Source organism: Saimiri boliviensis, chromosome 19 (assembly GCF_048565385.1).
Source record: "Saimiri boliviensis isolate mSaiBol1 chromosome 19, mSaiBol1.pri, whole genome shotgun sequence".
Classification (NCBI taxonomy): Eukaryota; Metazoa; Chordata; class Mammalia; order Primates; family Cebidae; genus Saimiri; species Saimiri boliviensis.
This window is the reverse complement of record NC_133467.1, coordinates 16,217,573-16,237,811: the sequence shown is the minus strand read 5'-3', so window position 1 is coordinate 16,237,811 and position 20,239 is coordinate 16,217,573. Positions and strand designations below refer to the sequence as shown.

At 39.2% G+C, this 20,239-nt stretch overlaps 1 protein-coding gene across 5 annotated transcripts in view; it reads left to right on the top strand.

Moving 5' to 3' along the window:
• The first annotated feature begins 3,279 nt into the window (after positions 1 to 3,279).
• RASAL2 (RAS protein activator like 2) overlaps positions 3,280 to 20,239 on the top strand; it is a 364,958-nt gene continuing 347,998 nt past the window's right edge. For 3 of the 5 annotated variants that reach the window (XM_003925336.4, XM_074389524.1, XM_074389523.1), the window contains exon 1: positions 3,367 to 3,950. In XM_003925336.4, coding sequence (XP_003925385.1) covers positions 3,749 to 3,950 — 202 coding nt within the window. In that variant the 5' untranslated portion in view covers positions 3,367 to 3,748. Of the gene's footprint in view, positions 3,951 to 20,239 lie in introns of all 5 variants that reach the window. The other 2 variants (XM_074389525.1, XM_074389532.1) reach the window with 2 other exon arrangements.

Sequence of the window (20,239 nt, the reverse complement as noted above, 5' to 3'; positions counted from 1 at the left end):
CAAAAACGCTAAGATTATATGTGTGAGCTACCATGCCTGGCCTGTGAAAGTATTTTATTTTTAAGTTATGAACATTAGATAAATTCCAGATATACTATTACTTAGGCAATTAGATAATGACCTGCTGCTAGTCTGGGGTCAGGATAGGGAGGTAAAGCAGGGACCAGTAGCTAAGGGTTTGGATAAAAAAAGTAGGATTATTCAAGATGGATTAAAAACTTAAATGTAAAACCCCAAACCATAAAAACCTTAGAAGAAAACCCAGGCAATACCATTCAGGACACAGGCATGGGCAAAGATTTCATGACTGAAATACCAAAAGCAGTTGCAACAAAAGCCAGAATTGACAAATGGAATCTAATCAAACTAAAGAGCTTCTGCACAGCAAAAGAAACTATCATCAGAGTGAAAAGGCAATCTAAAGAATGGGAGGAAGTTTTTGTAATCTACCCATCTGACAAACTTCTAATATCCAGAATCTACAAGGAATTTAGACAAATTGACAAGACAAAAAAATCCCATCAAAAGTGGGCGAATGATATGAACAGCCACTTCTCAAAAGAAGACATTTATGCAGCCAACAAACATATGAAAAAATCTCATCAACATTGGTCATTAGACAAGTACAAATCAAAACCACAATGAGACACTATCTCATGCCAGTGAGAATGGGGATTATTAAAAGTCAGGAAACAACAGATTCTGCTGAGGCTGTGGAGAAATAGGAATGCTAGTGGGAGTGTAAATTAGTTCAACCACTGTGGAAGACAGTGTGGTGATTCCTTAAATATCTAGAACCAGAAATACCATTTGACCAAGCAATCCCATTTTTGGGTATATACCCAAAGGATTATAAATCATTCTACTATAAAGACACATGTACACATATGTTTACTGCAGCACTATTTATAATGGCAAAGACTTGAAACCAACCCAAATGCCCATTGATGACAGACTGGATCAAGAAAATGCAGCACATATACACCATGGAATACTATGCAGCCATAAAAATAATGAGTTCACGTCCTTTGCAGGGACATGGTTGAAGCTGGAAGCCATCATTTCTCAGCAAACTAACACAGGAACAGAAAACCAAACACCACACGTTCTCACTCATAAGTGGGAGTTGAACAATGAGAACACGTGAACACAAGGAGAGAACATCACACACTGGGGCCTGTTGAGGGGTGGGGGGAAATGGGAGGGAGAACTTTCGGACAAATACATAATATATGTGGGGCTTAAAACCTAGACGACAGGTTGATGGATGCAGCAAACCACCATGGCACACGTATACCTATGTAACAAACCTGCACATTTTCTACATGTATCCCAGAACTTAAAGAAAAAAAAAGCAGGATTACTAGGGGTTGGCAGAGGCCTCTTCTTGAGCTCAAGAATGAATGCCACTGAGGGAACAAATGTGTAAATAAATAAATTCTGGAAATGTTTCACCCACCACTTGTAATGCTGTTTTTAAGATAATTGGTTGGGTAAATAAATTCCTTATACATTGACTAGTAAAGAGATATTCAGCTTTGCACATCTGATGCCACATTCACTTTCTCTCTAACTTATGTTATCATGGCTTTAATTTAGTATAAATAAAAATGCTCTAGGTCTGCTCAGTGCTGAGCCCTGCAATCTCCTGGCTTCATCATCTGTTATGCACTAAAGCACACACTATTGTTTACACGTGGAAGACTGACTTTGCAGCCAGTCTAGTAAGCAAGCAAGCAGGGTCCCAGATACTAAAAATGACCATTCCAATAAACCATCATGCCACAGATCAACACGCTAAATCACAAAAGGTGCCTGAGGGAACAAAGTTGAAGTAATATCCACTGAGTCATTGCCGAACTATCTGTAACTGTGGTTGATTTGCCAGGTAACCTGGGTTTTCCTCAGTTTCCTCACCTGTTAAACAATAGGCAGAATAAGGTTATCTCTAAAACCTTCTCGCTTTGAAATACTATTACTGTAAATAAGAGTTTGGAGAAACTCACAAAATACATCCTCATTAACTCCGAAACAATATACCACGCCACCACAAAACCAGAAAACTAACAGGTCCCTTGCAGACCAGTCTCTGTGCAAAGTAGGGAGGCGGGGGGAACGACTAAAGAACCCCCCCTCCCCACTAAAGGTATTAAAAATAGCAACACGTAATTACAAAAAATCTTGTTCCACATTAGGTAGCCACATTCAAGAAACACTGTTGGAGATCTACTAAGTCCAAGGCACGGTTTAAGTTATTATTCTTCAATTTTGAAATTATTACTGTTATCTTGTCAGTAATTTCTTAAATCTAAACCGGTGAATCTCGCCTTGGGTGGACATAAAAGTAAAGCCAGGGCCAAGGAGGGAGACAGTCTGCAAATAAACCAAAAATAAAATGCAAGTGACATCATTAAAGGAAAAAAGCCAATACACTGCACAAAGATCAAAGACGAAACAGAGAAACATGTTTGGTTAATACTGGGCTTTTGAGCATTTCACGTGCCTGAGAGGCCCGTCCATCCATCCATCCACACCACACTTCTTCCCCACGCTGTTGTAAACCAATGACAAGTCCAGCTTCAGCGCGGACAGGGCGCGGAGGGCGGACCCTGTGCATATCCCAGAATCCCAGACCCACTGCCACTCCACTCTGGGAAGGAAAAAGGCGTTCCCCGTTGGGTGACTGTAAGATAAAGCAGCTTCTTCGATCTCTTCGTCCAATAGGAAAGAAACATTGGCCCATAAAGAAAGAAACAAACACGAACGGTGTGATCATTAAGAGAAGCTACTTTCTTTTCTGTTTAAATTTCCCGCACCCCTTTTCCTCCACGCCTTCTCAAACGGTCTTTACTTCGAGCAACAGAGACCGGGACCGCTCAATACCCCGCGCTCCCGGGGAGGGTACTGGAAAGTAGGCGGGACAGGCCGGACGAATCATTCGGTGTCCGACTTTTCCTGTCTTCGGCGCAGTCCCTCCCCCGCTTCGTTACTCGAGTGCACACGCGGCCAGGCTCTCGGTCCTCGATTGCTTCGGCCTATCACCCTGGGATGCCGCCGCCGCCGCCGCCGCCGCCGCGGCTGCCGGGCTTGTGGGATCCGCCGCGGAGCGGGAGCCAGAGCTGCGGCCGGAGCGGTGGCCTGAGAGTTAGGGGGCGGGCCGGCTCATTCCAGAAGTGGGGGCCGAGAACGGGCGGGCTAGAGCCCTGGGCCACCGCCCCCTACCCTTCCTCAGGCTGAGGGAACGGGCACTCAGAGCTTCTGAGGCGGCGGCGGCGGCGGCGGCGGCGGGAGCCGGTCAGAGGGGGCGGCCCCTGGCGGCGACGCCCCCAAGCCCAGCCCTGCCCGGCCCCGCTCCATCCCCAGCCCGAGCCTGGTCCGACCGCGAGAGACGCCGGCCGGGCTGAGGAAGGCGGCTCCGAGGGGGCGGGAGGGCCAGCCTCACCTCCCGCGTTCTCGTGCTTCCTCTCCCGGGAGGGACCCACACACACCTGAGCTCGGACCCACCCCGGGTCGGGGTCACGCTGGGTCTTCCTCCCGGCCTGGGTCCCGCCCGCCGGCTTCAGGTGGGCTGCAGCGCCGGAGCCTCGGGCAGTGGGCGGCGGGGAAGGCGGTGAGAGGCGTCCGCGCCGGCTGCCGCCCGGGTCCCTGCCTGCGCGGCGCGCTCTCCTCCTCCCCTTCCCGCAGGCAGGGCGCGGACCCGCGCGCCCGCCCCGCCGCCGCCGCCTCGTCCCCCCCGCGCCGGGGCACCATGGAGCTCTCTCCGGCGTCCGGAGGAGCCGCGGAGGCGCTGTCCTGGCCGGAGATGTTCCCGGCGCTGGAGTCCGACTCGCCGCTGCCCCCGGAGGAGCTGGACGCGGTTGTCCCCGTCAGTGGAGCCGTGGCCGGTGGCATGTTGGATCGGATCCTTCTGGAGTCCGTGTGCCAGCAGCAGAGCTGGGTCCGGGTGTACGGTAAGGACCGCAGGCCGTCGTAGAGGCTGGCGTTTCCTATTTGTGCTTGGGCTGGAATTCATTCCGTCCGTCTCAGGCTCGTTCCCAGGCCTTCTCCGTGCTGGGTCAGTTTCCCACATCCATGTTTGTTCTGGGGGTGCATTTCTGACAAGTTTCTTGAGACTACCGCTTGGGCAGTGATGTAACTCAGTATGGTCTTTGGACCTCTTCAGACACCTGCAGTCAGTTTGATGCGGGAGTTGGGCTATCCAAGACGTAATTCTTAGGCGAGTACTTCAAGAGAGCTACCAGGCAGGCAGTCTTCAGGAAGATATGATGGAGAACTACGTGAAACCAAGTGAATAGGTTTTCGTCTTTCTCTTGTTGAGTGAGGCAAGACTGGAAACCAAGATATTATGAAAAAGCAGAGGATAAGCTAATGAATGAAAAAAGAATCCAAACTATGTATTTGGTGGGAGCAGACTAATCTGTAACCTTTCTGAACCTCACTCTCTCTGAAAGCAACCACTTATTCCAAAGGATGTGGATTGTTTCAGATTGCACTATTGTTTCTGAGTCTCGTTGTAAAGTGACTGGGTTGCCACTCAGCAGGTTAAAAGTGATGAACACACTAAAACTTTCCCTTTCTGCATTCCTGGTAACCACCTCTTTAATTAAAACTGAATGACGAGATTCTATTAGGGTGAGCCTTGTGGCAGGACTAAAACCATGCTGGTTTTGAAAACTCATAGCTTAAGGATTTATAGCCTGCATTCAGGACTGAGCTGTGGCTTTCCAAAATATTGAAATGGCAAGATGTTTATCGCCTACCTCAGGTGACTACAAAAGACATTAGTAATATGGCTGAGTATAAGATGGCAAATTTGAAGCACCTGGGATCAAACACAATGTTAAGATGTTATCCGATCATGTGCATCTAAGCCTGTAATGATCAAGTACATTATGTGTGTGTGTGTGTGTGTGTGTGTGTGTTTTTCTGTTAGAAAGATCATAGAACTAGGAGTCCAGAGATCTAAGTTCTTGCCTCAGTTCTACCACTAAATGGCTGTGTGATTTGGGGTAGATCGAAGTCACATTTTTGGCCTGTGATTCCTCATCTGTAAAGTTAGTGGATTGGATTAAATAATCACTAGGGGCCTTTTTGATCATAAAAATCCAGCAATTCTTCTTATAACCAGTTATTAAGGATTTATTTATGTACCACTTTGTATTTTGCTGGGTCTTTCTTGATGTTACTCTACTTACTGGAAGACTTAAAGGAATGGGACGGCGCAAGGTCACCCAGTTTGTTCTTAGCAAATTAGATTAAAAACTTTGGTGCCTGATTTTCTGTCTGCCTGCTAATCCCACTTAGCTGGTCATTTATAACAAAGGTGGATGAGAATCTGAAAGTGCATATGAATTAGAGTACATTGTAGTTACAACGTTTTCCCATTCTATCATCTTCCTCTCCTTACACATTTCTTTGGCATATTGTTTTTTTGTGTGATGTTAGAAATAGGGCCATGCTATTCTAAAAATATATGATAATTCGGTATTTCACTGTTCAAAACTCTCTGGTTCTCTGGACCCAGTGTTAACTATCGTTCTTTGTAACGACATAAAAGTCTATAAATATATGTTGTTTTGTAGTCCATTCCTAGGGCTTGATTTGTGAAATACGATTGTATAGTGTGTGTGTGTGTGTGTGTGAGAGAGAGAGAGAGAGAGAGAGAGAGAGAGAGAGTTCAAGTAGGTTATGTTTTTTTTTCTTTCGTCCTTCTGAACAGGGTATATGTTTATTGTTCAAGAGTCACCATGACTTAGAAGTTTTCTTTCTGCGTAGTTCAGTTGATTTCAAGACTTCATATCATGCATCACAGAAATGCATGCATGGTATGTATATGTGTGTACATTTCTGCATGCATTTCTGTGACCAGCTCCAGACTTTCCACTGCCTTGCAACTTTTTTTTTCTCTATCAGTTAAGCAGAAGTTGTTTTTATTTGTTGTTTAGTATTGCTACTTTCCTTCCTCTGAGGCAGCTAATCCTGGATACTACTTTGTTGTCTTTAGTTTGATGTAAATATTTCAGAACTATTGGCATGGCTTTTGGCTATGTCCTAAGCTAGTTTTAAGTTGCCTATTGTATGAACAGGGTGTATATTTAAAAATTTTGAAGTAAAAACTTTGAAATAAAAATAATAGAATGTGGAAAAACAATTTTCAGAATATACTAATTTTGTTTTTCTTCTTTCTTGTCTGTGTGTTCAAAACCTTCATTGTCTTGGATCATCTAGGTTTTTCTCACAATTTAAAGAGATTTGATGATGTAGTCTAACATGTTTTAGAGAAATCTACAAATTGGGAATCTAGAGTATACAACTAGAAACTCAGAGTATACAACTGGGGATGGAGAACCTGGTTTTCATTCTGGCTTTGCCACAAAGTGGTTGTCTAACTCTGGGCAAGTGGTTTTAACTCATGGTCTCTAGGTTTCTGCATAAAATTGGAATCTGGAGTAGTTGGTATCTGTGGTCCCTTTTAGCTTTAAAGTTGTCTGATTCTGTGGGTTCGTCCATTATTTTACCTACAGGTTGGTCTACAGTCTTTTATCTTGGCTCTTGGGGCCAGGTACTAACCAAGCCCTTAAGTTAATGCATTTAAATCATGATTGTCAGGGGATTCTGGGGAGCAGTTTTATCAAAAGGTCAGCGAACTGAGTTTTGAAAGAAGGTATATTGAAGGCAGATGTTTGTTTATTTGGAATGTTCTCACAAGATAGGAAGGTGAGTATGGGGATGTTCTTAGGTCTAGCTCATCCAGTTTTGAGACCTAACCTAAAATAGCCATGTGGGTTCTAAAGATAGGGTAATAATAAGGAGCTATATTAAGTGCAGTTTACATCTCCTGCGGTATACTTTCGTTTAAAATCATGATGGGAACAAACAACAACAGAAGTAACCCCCCAAAGAGTATCTTAAAGGGGAACTTTTAGAAACAATATTTTATTAGTTTGCCTCACAAAATTTGAAGACTGGTCACTAGTTTGAGTTTGTTGTTGACAGGTTTGGCCCCTTGGTTGATAATACATATATATTGTCTATGTATGTTTATATGTATATATTGTCATAATACATATACTCAGAGTTTTGTGTATTGCCATGATTTGGAAAACTTTTCTGGAATATGTTGAGAGCTTTATAATAGGTGGATCTATATTTAGAGCACAAACTAATGCACATGGCTGAGAAAATATTTATGCTGTCTTTCCTAATCTTCATTTTCTTTTAGTTGTAAAATGTTTCATTTGTTTTATTCCAGTATTAAATATAAGTTGTGCCCATGTCTTGTCAAGACTATAAAATTTTTGACATCAGGGAGCCTTGTTTATCTTTGTATACCTGTCTTGCCACCCCTTTCATTATCAACTTGTCTGCCAGATTGGTACCTTGCTCATAGTAACTCAATGTCTGTTGAATGTTGATCCGTTTGTCCTTTGACCGTTCAGATCTCAACCTGACTGATTGTATGGGTGGTAGAGTAGCTTAAACAAAGGCATGCCACAAACAGCTAAATATGGATACAGAATCCAAGAGCATCAAATGCAGAACATTTTTCAGATATTTATAGCCTGAAAGCCAAGTCAATTGGCTGAAAAAGCTCAGCAGCATAGCGAAAGGAAACGGGAGTGGCAAATCCAGCCTCACTGTCTGTGCTTTCTGGTAAACAATGAGAACATTAAAATGAAATACTTTACCATGAATGGATGGGAAGTGTAGGACAGTGGGAGAAATTTAAGATCCCAATCTCTAGGACTGCCTGCTGTGGAGCTCTGCACTCATCAGTATGACAGGCCTGCAAGTATGTGCTCATACTTGCAGAGTTAGAAGGGACATATAATTTAGCACAAGAAAGGGATTAACAAGAAATCTTGTACTTTTAACTTTTGATGTTATCAGAATGAATTAGGTAAAATGAATAAAATGAATAGCCTCAACCTTATTACCATTAAACTTGTATACAGGTTATTGTTTATTGATAACATAGAGACCTGATGGAAAATTTCTAAATGCTAGTACTATTTAATCAAACAGAAGAAAAAGGGAATTAATCATACTTCATTATAATTCCAGAAATGTGGCAGTGGGAATTTGGTAAGAATTCATAAACGTTCATATTCATGAACTGAATATGATTTGATGAGGCAGAAATCTTATCTGGTTGTGTTATACGTACTGCTTATGCCTCACCAATTAAGACAAAGGATGAGATTTTTAAAAATTACGTTTCTAGAGGGTATGTCTCTAAATTTATTTAAAATGTTGAAACTACGAACAAGTCCAGGAAGTTATTTTATTTCGGTCCGGTATGAACTAGAAATGACTAACTCACTGGCCTTCTACAGAATGTTCTTAATGTAATTAACTGTAACTGTGAATATTCTTAGTGAATTACTCATTCTTACATGTCTTAAGTATGCACCCTGTTTTGTAATAATGTGTATATGCATGAAGTTGTTCAATCAGACAAAAACCTTTGTGCACTTAGCTAATTGATTGCTAGAAGAAAATCAGTGAATGTGTATAAAATACATCCCTAAACATGTTCATGGTACTTCGTATTTTAACTTTTCCAGGTACTGTTAATTGAATCTTTACACATGAGTAGTCATATTTTAGAAATTTTTGGAATCTTAAGCTTGAGTTCAATATTTAGGATGTAGCACAGGCTTTGAATGGTGACATACTAGTTTCCAATGATTTCTAAATACATTTAAAACACTTTAAGAGTAGACAGTTTTTCATTGAAATCAGAGAGAACTTCGAAGAATGCCTAGGCAAATACTGTTTATTTTAAATAGCCTCCTTTTCTCTTCTTTTGAGAGAAAATTTGTATGTCTTATTTAAATTGTGTGCTCTATTAATGTCCATAGATGATAGTTTCATTTATAACATCTTAGTATTTTTCTACCCTCTATCCATGTTGGTTTATTGCTATTTGGTTTTCAACATAGTTTTGAGGAATAGAATTATGCAACCACAATCACTTTTCCAAAACTGTTTGGACTAGACAGTCATGCTAATATTTCTGCAGTTAAACAAATGAATAGGCTGGCAGTGGTGGCTCACGCCTGTAATCCCAGCACTTTGGGAGACTGAGGCGGGTGGATCACTTGAGGTCAAGAGTTCGAGACCAGTCTGGCCAACATGGTGAAACCCTGTTTGGAAACTGAGGCAGGAGACTCGCTTGAACCCAGGAGGCAGAGATTGCAGTGAGCCGAGATTGCACCATTTCACTCCAGCCTGGGCAACAGATTGACAGTCTGTTTCAAAAAAAAAAAAAAAAAGAATATTCATACCAAGTGGCATAAAGACTATAAATAGCCTTATGTCAGTGCAGGTCAGAATTTACTGCCAGAAAAGTTATATAAAATCTTTTGCTTTTCAGAGCTTTTTTGATTTAGGAATTGCAGATACGGAATTGAGGATCTGTACACATCTTTGGACATAAATAATACGAAGTTCTAGAACACCCCTGTTTGAGAAAAGTTTGTATGGATCACCTTTATCTTTTTCAGATAATAACATTTACTGAACCCTTTTTTTTTTTTTTTTTTTTTTGGTTTTTTTGAGATGTAATCTTGCTCTGTCTCCCAGGCTGGAGTACAGTGGTGCAATCCAGCTCACTGAAACCTCCGCCTCCTGGGTTCAAGCGATTCTCCTGCCTTAGCCTGCCACCAGCTGATTTTTGTGTTTTTCAGTAGTGACTGTGTTTTACCATGTTGGCTAAGCTGGTCTTGAACTCTTGACCTGAAGTGATCCACCCACCTTGCCTCCCAAAGTGCTGGGATTATAGACGTGAGCCACCACGCCCAGCCTGAACACATGGCGTGGTGGCTCAACCCATAATTCCAACACTTTAGGAGGCCAAGGTAGGAGGATCATCTGAGGTCAGGAGTTCGAGACCAGCCTGGCCAATATGGCAAAACTTCATCGCTACTGAAAATACAAAAAAAAAAAAAAACAAAACAAAAAACTTAGCAGGGCGTGGTGGTACATGCCTATATTCTCAGCTACTTGGGATGCTGAGGCACGAGAATTGCTTGAACCCAGGAGGCAGAGGTTGCAGCTAGTTGAGATTGTGCCTCTAGCCTGGGCAACAGAGTGGGACTCAGTCTCAAAAAAAAAAAAAAAAAAAAAAAGATACACAGTTGTGTCCTACTGTATTGAATGAAATTTCTGTGATTTGCTAAGAAAAACAAGAGAGTCACAAACATGGTAGACTTTACCAAGATTACTAAGGAAATGATGGCAAGGTAGTGGTTTCTAATCCTTTGTTTCATTGGAAGGAAGGATGCGGTAAGTTGCAATAGAGGGTTTATGTAATTGTTCTTTGCAGTTGCTCTCTTCAGTAGCACAAAGTGATTTGATCACCTTTTAAGTAGGTGAACCACAAAAAAGCATTAAACTAATGACAGTTAATTCAGAAAAACTTTAGCTGTTTGCTCCCTTGTCTCTCCCTATTGGAAAAACTTTTAACTAACTAGAGTTGTTTGGTCCTGTTAACCAGGAGGAGGAGTTTGAAGTGTGCTAAGTGTGCTGTGTTAAGTGTGCTTTGAGTGAAGCTACTGAAATTGCTTTACTCTGTCTATTTAGTAGCCTTAAAAAGTACTTGATGAGCCGGGCCTGGCGAGGTGGCTCACGCCTATAATCCCAGCACTTTGGGAGGCCGATTAATCAAATAATTGCTGTCTGATATTTGTAAAAACACCTTTTTTCCCAAAGGCTGTCAAGTACTTTTTTTTTTTTTTTTTTTTTTTTAAAGACAGAGTATTGCTCTGTTGCTAGGCTGGAGTGCAGTGGTGCGATCTTGGCTTACTGCAACTTCTGCCTCCTGGGTTCAAGTAATTCTCCTGCTTCAGCTTTCCGAGTAGCTACAACCACAGGCGCACACCACCACGCCCAGCTAATTTTTGTATTTTTAGTAGAGACTGGTTTCACTGTGTTGGTCAGGATCTTCCCCATCTCTTGACCCTGTGATCTGCCCACCTCAGCCCCCAGAGTGCTGGGATTACAGGCGTGAGCCACCGTTCCCGGCCTGTCAAGTACTTTTTAAGGCTAGTAGGTAGAAAACCCTTTTGCAAATTTCATGTAATTTATTTTATAATGAGAGGGTAGCCATCAGGAGGTAATGTGATACACAAATAGAAGGGAAAAGAGAAGTCTTGAGGCCCAGTACAGTGGTGTTACTGAGTATAAAGTAAACAAAAGAAATAAAAATTGAACCCTTGAAGGTATATACCAGATTTCATTTACTGGACTGTAATACAGAAGTTATCATTTTCCTTATCTCTACAGCTGGGTTCAGATATGAGAAGTCTGAATTTTACCTTCCCTTACCAGGTGTTAGTAATATCAAATAATTGTCTTTGTTGACTCTGTTCATAAGGGTTCAATTTAGATCCTGATTTTATTTTTACCCCTCCATGAATTATCTTGAATGTTGCTCAAGTTCTGTTCACATTGTGTTACTTGTAGCAGACTTTCTAAAAGTACCCATTAACTCCATCCCTGAGTCTAAGGCAGGCGTCCCCAAACTGCGTCCGCATGTGGCCCTCTGAGGCTATTTATCCGCCGCCCCCCCGCCCCCCCGCACTTGAGGAAGGGGCACCTCTTTCATTGGTGGTCAGTGAGAGGAGCACAGTATGTGGCGGCCCTCCAACAGTCTGAGGGACAGTGAACTGGCCCCCTGTGTAAAAAGTTTGGGGACGCCTGGTCTGAGGGATTGATAATACTTACAAATATTGATTGGGAAGGTCAAAATTTAGTGAGGGGAAAATATTCAACATAGATAAGAAAACAAAATTCAGAAGAATAGTCTGAAAAGTTAAAATGAAACCTTAAAGTCAGTAGTTTGTGATAGTTTTCAAAGCAGTCCTTTAGGTTTTCTCATTAAAGAAACTGGCTCAGGAAGTTTAGCTTATTCCCCAAATTGGAGACAAATTCTATAGTTGGTCAGGATTGGAACTCTTAACCTCAGATTCCTTAGCCTCCTGATTTAGCTTCTAGAACTTACTGCTTTCCCTTGGGGAGATGGCCTCTCAAAGCTGAAGGTCAGGAAAACTCGACAGTGAGAAATACCAGATTGTTAGTTTCATAGTCTTTTAAGAGAAATGCTGGAGGTACCATTACCTAGGTAACAGAAAACAAAAATGGATAAAACATCCATAAAGTAGGAGGATGAGAACAATTTCATAATAATCCTTAAGAGGTAGACCAGAGGACAGATGAGATTTTTTTCATGTGTGTTCCTAAGCTCTTTATCCGTGTTTTTTTGGTGCTGTGATTGGAAGTGATGTCTGAAGGAAATTTGAATATCATATATGTTGCTTAAAACCCTGAATAATACCTAATAAGTTTGTACCTTCCACTTGAATTTCTAACCTCTGATTCCTATTATTAAAAATTAATACCCTGTTTTTTGATTATGAATATAATTTGTGCTTAACATAAAGAATTAGAATTTTAGGAAAAGCCAAAATTAAAATCATTTGTAATTCCACCTCTTAGTGGTAACTGTTATTTTTAAAAAATTATTACTATGTTTCAGAGACAGGGTCTCATTCTGTTGCCCAGGTTGGAGTGCAGTGGTGCAGTCATAGCTCACATTATTTCCATTGCCTGGGGTCAAGGGATCCTTCCACCTCATCCTCTTGAATAGCTGGGACTAAAGGAGTGTGCCACCACCCTTGGCTGAGATAACAATTCTTTTAATATTTTATTGTGTTTTAGTGCAGTCTTTTTTGTATACAGATTTTTTTTGTATTAATAGATATTTGGTATCATCCTGAATATATTTTACATCCTACTTTTTTTCTCTTAGGTATGTTTTCTCATGTTAATAAAAACTAACAAATTTTTTTCAAATATATTAATTTATTTTAAAAAATAGGTAATATCTTCCTTTGTTCCAAAATTCAACGAGTATAAAAAGATATTCCATGAGCTCTCTCTCACCCTTCCTCCCTGCCCCTACAACTTGCCATCTGGCAGGGATTGTCCCTCTTCCCAATCAATAAATACTTGGAATTGTTATGTATCTTTCCATACCTATTCCATGTGCATAGAAGCAAATGTATAGATAGATAAATATGTAAAAATCCTGCCATAAGTGGGGTCTGAGAAATCTAGTTTACAAAAAATTCAGGGTTATATTTCTGTGAGGTTAGTGAAATGACCAGAAGAAACCTGCAGATGAAGTTGGCCATGAGTTTTGGGGGTCTCCAGTCAGTAATTTGCTTTATATCTGAAGTGATAATATAGGTTTTTACTGCATGTATGCATTTTTCTCTATTTTTACACATATGATAACCCATTAGGATTGATTTTTATCTGTGCTTTGAGACTCCTTCTTCCTCCTTCCCCCTCTGCCCCTCATTTATTAATGTACCTCAGCGTATTTTCCTTTCATTTTGTAAAGAAGTCCCTCATTCTTTTTATGGCTGCATAATGCCTGAATTAATCATAACTCATTTAATTATTCCCTACATTTTGCTAGTACAAGTGAGTCCACAATGAATAATCTTGAGTATAAGCCATTTTGCTTGTGTATATCTGTAAGAAAAATTCATAGAATTGCTAGGTCAAAGATATGTGTATTTGTAATTTTGAAAGATATTGCCAAATTGCTCTACCTATCTGCACTTCACCCACAATATATGAGAGTGCCTGTCTCCCCACACACAGTGAGTTATCAAGAAATTTTGAATTAGACAATTTGAAAGGTAAAAAAAGGTAAAAATTAATTTAATTTTATTTATAGCTCTTACATTAAGTGTGATTGAAAATGAACATCTTTTCATTTTAAGAGCCTTTTAAATACAACCTTTTCTGTGAACTGTACATACCTTTTGCCCATTTTTATTGGGTTCTTGGATCTTTTTCTTAGTGATTTGTAGGAACTGTTAGTATAGTAAGCAAAGCATACTAGGGAACTCTTAGTATTTAAAGAACCCTTTATCTGCAACAGTTGCCAGTATTTTCATTTGTCTTTTAATTTTTCTTTTCTTTTTTTTCTTTTTGAGACAGTTTTGCTCTTGTTACCCAGGCTGGAGTACAATGGCGCGATCTCGGCTCACCGCAACCTCCGTCTCCTGGGTTTAAGCAATTCTCCTGCCTCAGCCTCCTGAGTAGCTGGGATTACAGGCACGCGCCACCATGCCCAGCTAATTTTTGTATTTTTAGTAGAGACAGGGTTTCACCATGTTGACCGGAATGGTCTCGATCTCTTGACCTCGTGATCCACCCGCCTCGGCCTCCCAAAGTGCTGGGATTACAGGCTTGAGCCACCACGCCCGGCTCGTTTTTCTTATGGTTTTCCCCCACTCCTATGAAGAAATGATTCTTGTATCATTGAATGTATCAGAGTTTTTCCTTTATGGCTTTTTGGTTTTATGTCATGGTTAGAATGGCCTTTCCTGGGAATTCTCTGGACCTTTATTTTATAATCTCAGAACAGGAAAGCCCATTCTTTTCCCCCTGTATATACCCTAAATACCTAAGTACCCTTGGGGGACAAAAAAAAGAATGGGCTTTCCTATTCTGCAATCGTTCTCTCATGGTTTATCTAGTATTTCTTTGTTTTTTTTACATTCAAATCTTTGATCCAGTCTGGGATTAAATATGAGATATGGATCCAATTTCATTTTTTAAAAGATGGGCTTCTAGTTGTCCTACCATCATTTGTTGAAGAATCCAACTTTTTCCCATTTTTTAAGAAGATTTCTTTATTCTATACAAGATTTCCATTTATATTTGGTTTATTTCAAGATTATTTTCTATTCTGTTTTATTGGTCTGTTTATATTCATGTGCCCGTATCACACAGCTTTATTATTGAGACTTTTTAATATGAAAACATAATTTTTAATGATTTATGTTATTTTGCCATTATTCTATTTTAGATGTTAACATTTTAAAAAAATGTTAACACTTTACTGATTTGTGTTTGTGCACAAGTCTTTGAACCAAACTTCTGAATGTTTCCTTATGCTGAATTCTTAGAAGAGTATGAAATGTTTTTAAAGGCCTGAGACTTAGTGCCAAATTGGTGAAACCGTCCTGGAAAGTAATTCCTGCCTCTAGTATGTTAAATATGGGTCATAATTTTAAGTTCTGCTGTGTTGCTACTTTCAGTGTATTAAATGTAAAATCTTTTTACATAAATTTTGTATAATACCGTAAACGTTGTCTAGCACATATTAATGCTCTGAGTCCTTATGCCTTTAAAACTGTCTTCAGAAACTTAGTTGTTCAAATGGCATGTCTTTTGATTAATGGCATATTTCCAAGTGAATGAGGGAAGGCCAGGAGTATAGACTCAAAGCAATTGGTCTGTTAAAGGTCAAATCCATGACCATGGTCTTATTTATATTATGTCAGACTCTCCAACTGAAATAACTTGAGGCAGACACATGTTTTAGGTATTCCAAGAAGCACACATAAGATACATAAGTTGGTAACTTTTAGCTAGAAGGAGTTGACGTTTGTGAAAGTCCTTTTGAACATGATTTGAATATAGTTTCATTTAGTTTTACCTGGATGAGTGATCGAGTTGTATGTCTTATATAATACTGTGTTAATGACTCAGTTTTATAGCATGGGATTAATTTAGGTCTGTTCTGAGGCAAGTTTATCATAATGTTAAACTAAGCCAAATCCAAGTAATGGCAACAAGAACTAATGTTAATGACTAAAGTAATTTAAAATCTTTTTTTTTTTTTTTCAGAAAAAAATAATGGCAGTAATAGGAATTAGACTCTGGAAAAAAAATCATATTTTATATAGACCATTAACAAAGTTAACCAGAGTTTCTTTTACCAGTTAGCTGTTTAGCATGTGACACATAAGCATAAGCTTGTCTTGCTAGGCCAGAAAGGAGCAAACTTAGAAAAAGAACAAACTGTTTAACTTTTAACAGTGACTTAAGAGTAGTTTGAAAGTGAAATGAAAAAATAATCCTTTATCCAGTTAGTACTCTGGAGGTTTGTAGAAAATTTTGTTTTAAGTTAAATTTGGCAGGATATGATATGCAAATATCTTGCTCCATAAATAAGTACGAAATAATGAAGACATATGAAGGATATAATATAATGGAAAAGTATGGCAATATTTTTGTCAGTTTTTGAAGCGTCTGAAATTACTAGACCCATTCTCGTTTTGTTTTTTTGGGGTTCTTTGTTTATTTGAGACAGTGTCTTGTTCTGTCACTCAGCTGGAATCCAGTAGTGGTATCTTGGCTCACTGTAGCCTGAACCTCCCAGGCTTAAGGGATCCTCCCACCTCTTACCAAGTAGCTGGTACTTCAGGTGTGCACCACTGCACCCAGCTAATTATTTGTTTACTTTTTTTGTAGAAATGAGGTCTCACTATGTTGCCCAGGCTGGTTTCAAACTCCTGAGCTCAAGGAATCCTCTGCCTCAGCTTCCCAAGGTGCTGTGATTATTTATAGGCATGAGCTACTGCACCCAGCCACATTTTCTTTTTGAACTCGGTAAAAATCAATTGTAGTTTTAAAGTATTTTACTAAGTTAGTTCATGGAAACGTGAAATCACTGTAGATGACAACATTATTGTTAGGAGTTAATCTGTAACTCTGTTGCTCTGAGGGATACACTGAAAAGGTGAAGATTATTCTTAATTGTTTTGTTTTTCAGTTCTTGTAATGCAATGTTTTACTTTCATATTTTATGTAATAATTTTCCAGAAAGGATAGCATTTATACTATCTCCAGGGTAGTAACTGACAGCATAAAACATCTCTTTGCCTGGCTGTATCTATATTTTCATGTTCCAGTTTGTGCTGAAGTATAGTGTATCCACAATTACAGATTTCCCTTCATGGTTCTTTTAGGCTTGACTGTGTACAACTTTATGTGTATTTGTAAATTTCCAGAATTCCTCTGAGTGAAGAAACCCAAGGCCTTTCTATTGCATTTTCCAATTTTGAAATGGCTGCTCTTTGTCCAAGTGGTTGGTGATTACTGTGTTTCATAGTATGGACTTTGAATAAGATGGTCAGTACAGTAGCTACCAACTAACAAAAGATATGTTGTAATGTCTAAAACAATGACTTTGCTATTAATGTTTTCTAGTTTCGTAGAGACATCATAATAGTTTTCCTTTTTATAGAAATTAAAATTTATATTTCTGTTTTTGAATCTAGCTTGATAGAAGAGAGAGCAGAATCTTATGTTGGTTCCTATTAAAATAGACACTCCAGATATAGTCACATTTCTTCCTGTTTTGTTCAGGTCAGAAAGTCTTCAGTCATTCTTTCGCAAGTTCAACCAAAATAAGTTAAGAGAATGTTTGCAGTTATTTGCCTTTTAGGTTGTAGTTTTGGTCTATACCGAGATTGTGGTGCCAGTGTCACCTTGAGAGAGGCTTGGTTTTGTAATATATGTTAGCTGATCATCTTTCTTTTCCTGTAGCTTGACTAGAAATAATGATTTTCCCCGTATATATCCAGTAATATTATTCTGTTTACCTGTGAGCATGTTGTATGAAATGATAGGTTTTTACAGAGTTGCGTTTTCCCTACAATCTTGAAGTACCTTGCTTTTTTTTCTCCCAGCAAACTTACTAAACGTGCTGTCATTTCTCCATTTTATCAATTGTGAAAAAGTTAGTGATTCCTAAAGATTCTTGGTGAAGTGAGATGATTACTATTTGAGTCCCAATCCAGTAGTTATTTTTGAAAGATTACCATGTTTCTATAATTGAAGTTCAGTTACTGTTTTAAATTTAACATATTGTGTTAAAATATATCACAAGCACTTTTGTGCGTTTCTAAGTTATCTTATAATTTAACAGTATGTCTTATCCTATCTTCTCTGCCACTTTGAGACCCATGTTAGTTCTTTGGTGAACTGCAGGAATAAAAGTGAGCATGCTAGATCGAGTAACCAATAAATTATTTTGTGTTCTTTTTAAAATTATGGTAAATATAGCAAACTTTCATTTAACCTTTCATAAGTGTACAATTTATTGACATTAAATACATTCACAGTGTTATGTAGCCATCACCACTACCTATACCCCAAACGTTTTTATGATCATCAAACTTCCCATTAAACAGTGACTCTCCCTTTCCTCTCTTTTTAGCAGCTGGTAACCTCTATTCTTTCTGTCTCCATGAATTTGCCTATTCCAGGTAACTCATATAGATGAAATCATACATTTTTCCTCTCGTGTCTGACATATTTGCTAAGCATAATGGCTTCGAGGTCCATTCTTGTAACATATATCAAAATTTCATTTTTCATGGCTAATATTCCATTGTATGTATAAACTACATATAAACTACACTTTTTATCTGTTTACCTGTTGATGGACATTTGTGTTGTTTCCACATTTTGTCTGTTTTGAATAATGCTGCTGTGAGCTTTGGTATACAAATATCTGTGTCTCTGCTTTCCATTCTTACATACCTAGGGGTAGAAATGCTGGGTATATGGTTGTTCTATGTTTAGCCTTTTGAGAAGCTGCCAAACTGTTTTGGTACAGCAGCTGTATGTACCCTTTTACATCCTTACCAGCAATGCACAAGGGTTCCAATTACTCTACTTCCTTGCCAACATTTATTAGTCATTTTTGATTTAACCATCCTAGTAGGTGTGAAGTGATATCCCATTGTGGTTTTTATTTGTAGTTTCATAATGATTAATGATATTGAGCATCTTTTTATTGGTTATTGGCCATTTGTATATCTTTGGAGAAATGTCTATTCAAGTCCTTTTTTGCATGAATTCTCAGTAGATACATTTGTATTTTTTAGGTTGTCACTGATGGTGTTAATTATTCTACATATTAATCTTACTTAACTCTTGTAACTGTGGCAGTCATGGGCATAATGATAATGATGATAATGAGAAAACTTAAGTGTTTACTGTGAGCCTGGCACAGTTCTAAGTGCTTTATGCCTGCTATCTTATTTAATCTTTATATCTACCCTATCAGGTAAGTACTATTTTTTTCTCATTTTATAGATGAGGAATTGGAGGCATAAAGATGTAGAGGAATTTGTCCAACATTATACAGAAAGCAAGTGGCTGATGTGGGATTTGAATCTAGGCAATTCCTCTCAAATCTGTGTTCTTAAACACTATATAATTTGACGTCTTACAAGTAAGAAACACAAATAGTTATTATAAAAAGTATTCAGTATGATATTTGTTCATTTGCATCCCAATCCTGTAGTTTACCTATGAGTTTTTTATCCTAGTACCATGACTATAAAATAATGACATTTGTTATGCTTGATATGCTTTGAATGTCATGATTTTATTTTATTTTATTTATTTATTTATTTGAGATGGAGTATCGCTCCCTTGCCCAGGCTGGAGTGCAATGGCACAATCTCGGCTCACTGCAGCCTCCGCCTCCCAGGTTCAAGTGATTCTCCTCTCTCAGCCTCCTGAGTAGCTGGGATTACAGGCATGTGCCACCACGCCTAATTTTTGTATTTTTACAGGGTTTCAGCATGTTGGTCAGGCTGGTCTTGACTCCTGACCTTGTGATCTGCCCACCTCAGCCTCCCAAAGTGCTCGAATTACAGGCGTGAGCCACTGCTCCCAGCTGAATGTCATGATTTTACAGAATGTCTTCATCAAGTAGTACAAGTTTTATTAACTGTAAATAAAGAAGCTCTATGTGGGCAAGCCATTTGAATATTTCTATGTTTATAAAAGGTTAAACAAAGTCTGTTAGCTCTCTAAAATCCATGTATTTTTAGCAGTAATGTAAAATATGAAGTTGTTTTTTTTCTATAAAAGCATGCCTTTCTGGGCCTATTACTTGTGTTCGATCAAGCCAGTGAGACTACTGATAGTTAACCACACAATCTTAAGGATCACGAGTTGTATTCATCTAGGACATAGCTTTATTTACTCCAGGATTTATTCAAGTGGCTTCTACTTTAATATTAGTAATTCTAGGAAAGAGAATTCACTTTCACTTGACGAGATTAGACAAAACACTGCTCAGAGGTTGGCCCTACAGGAGATATTTTAGGACATTGATAGAATTCACAAGTTTTTTTTCCTAGATGAGGATCTTGCTGTGTTGCCCAGCCCGTTCTTAAACTCCTGAGGTCAAGCAGTTCTCCTGCCTCATCCTCCCAGGTAGCTGGGATTATAGGTGCATGCTCCTGTACTTACTTTCACATGTTCTTTTCTAAAAGCTCAGAAACACTGTGGGCTCTTAGTGAGCCTAGTTCTCTTTCTCTAGGTTCCTCTTGAGCCTGAATAT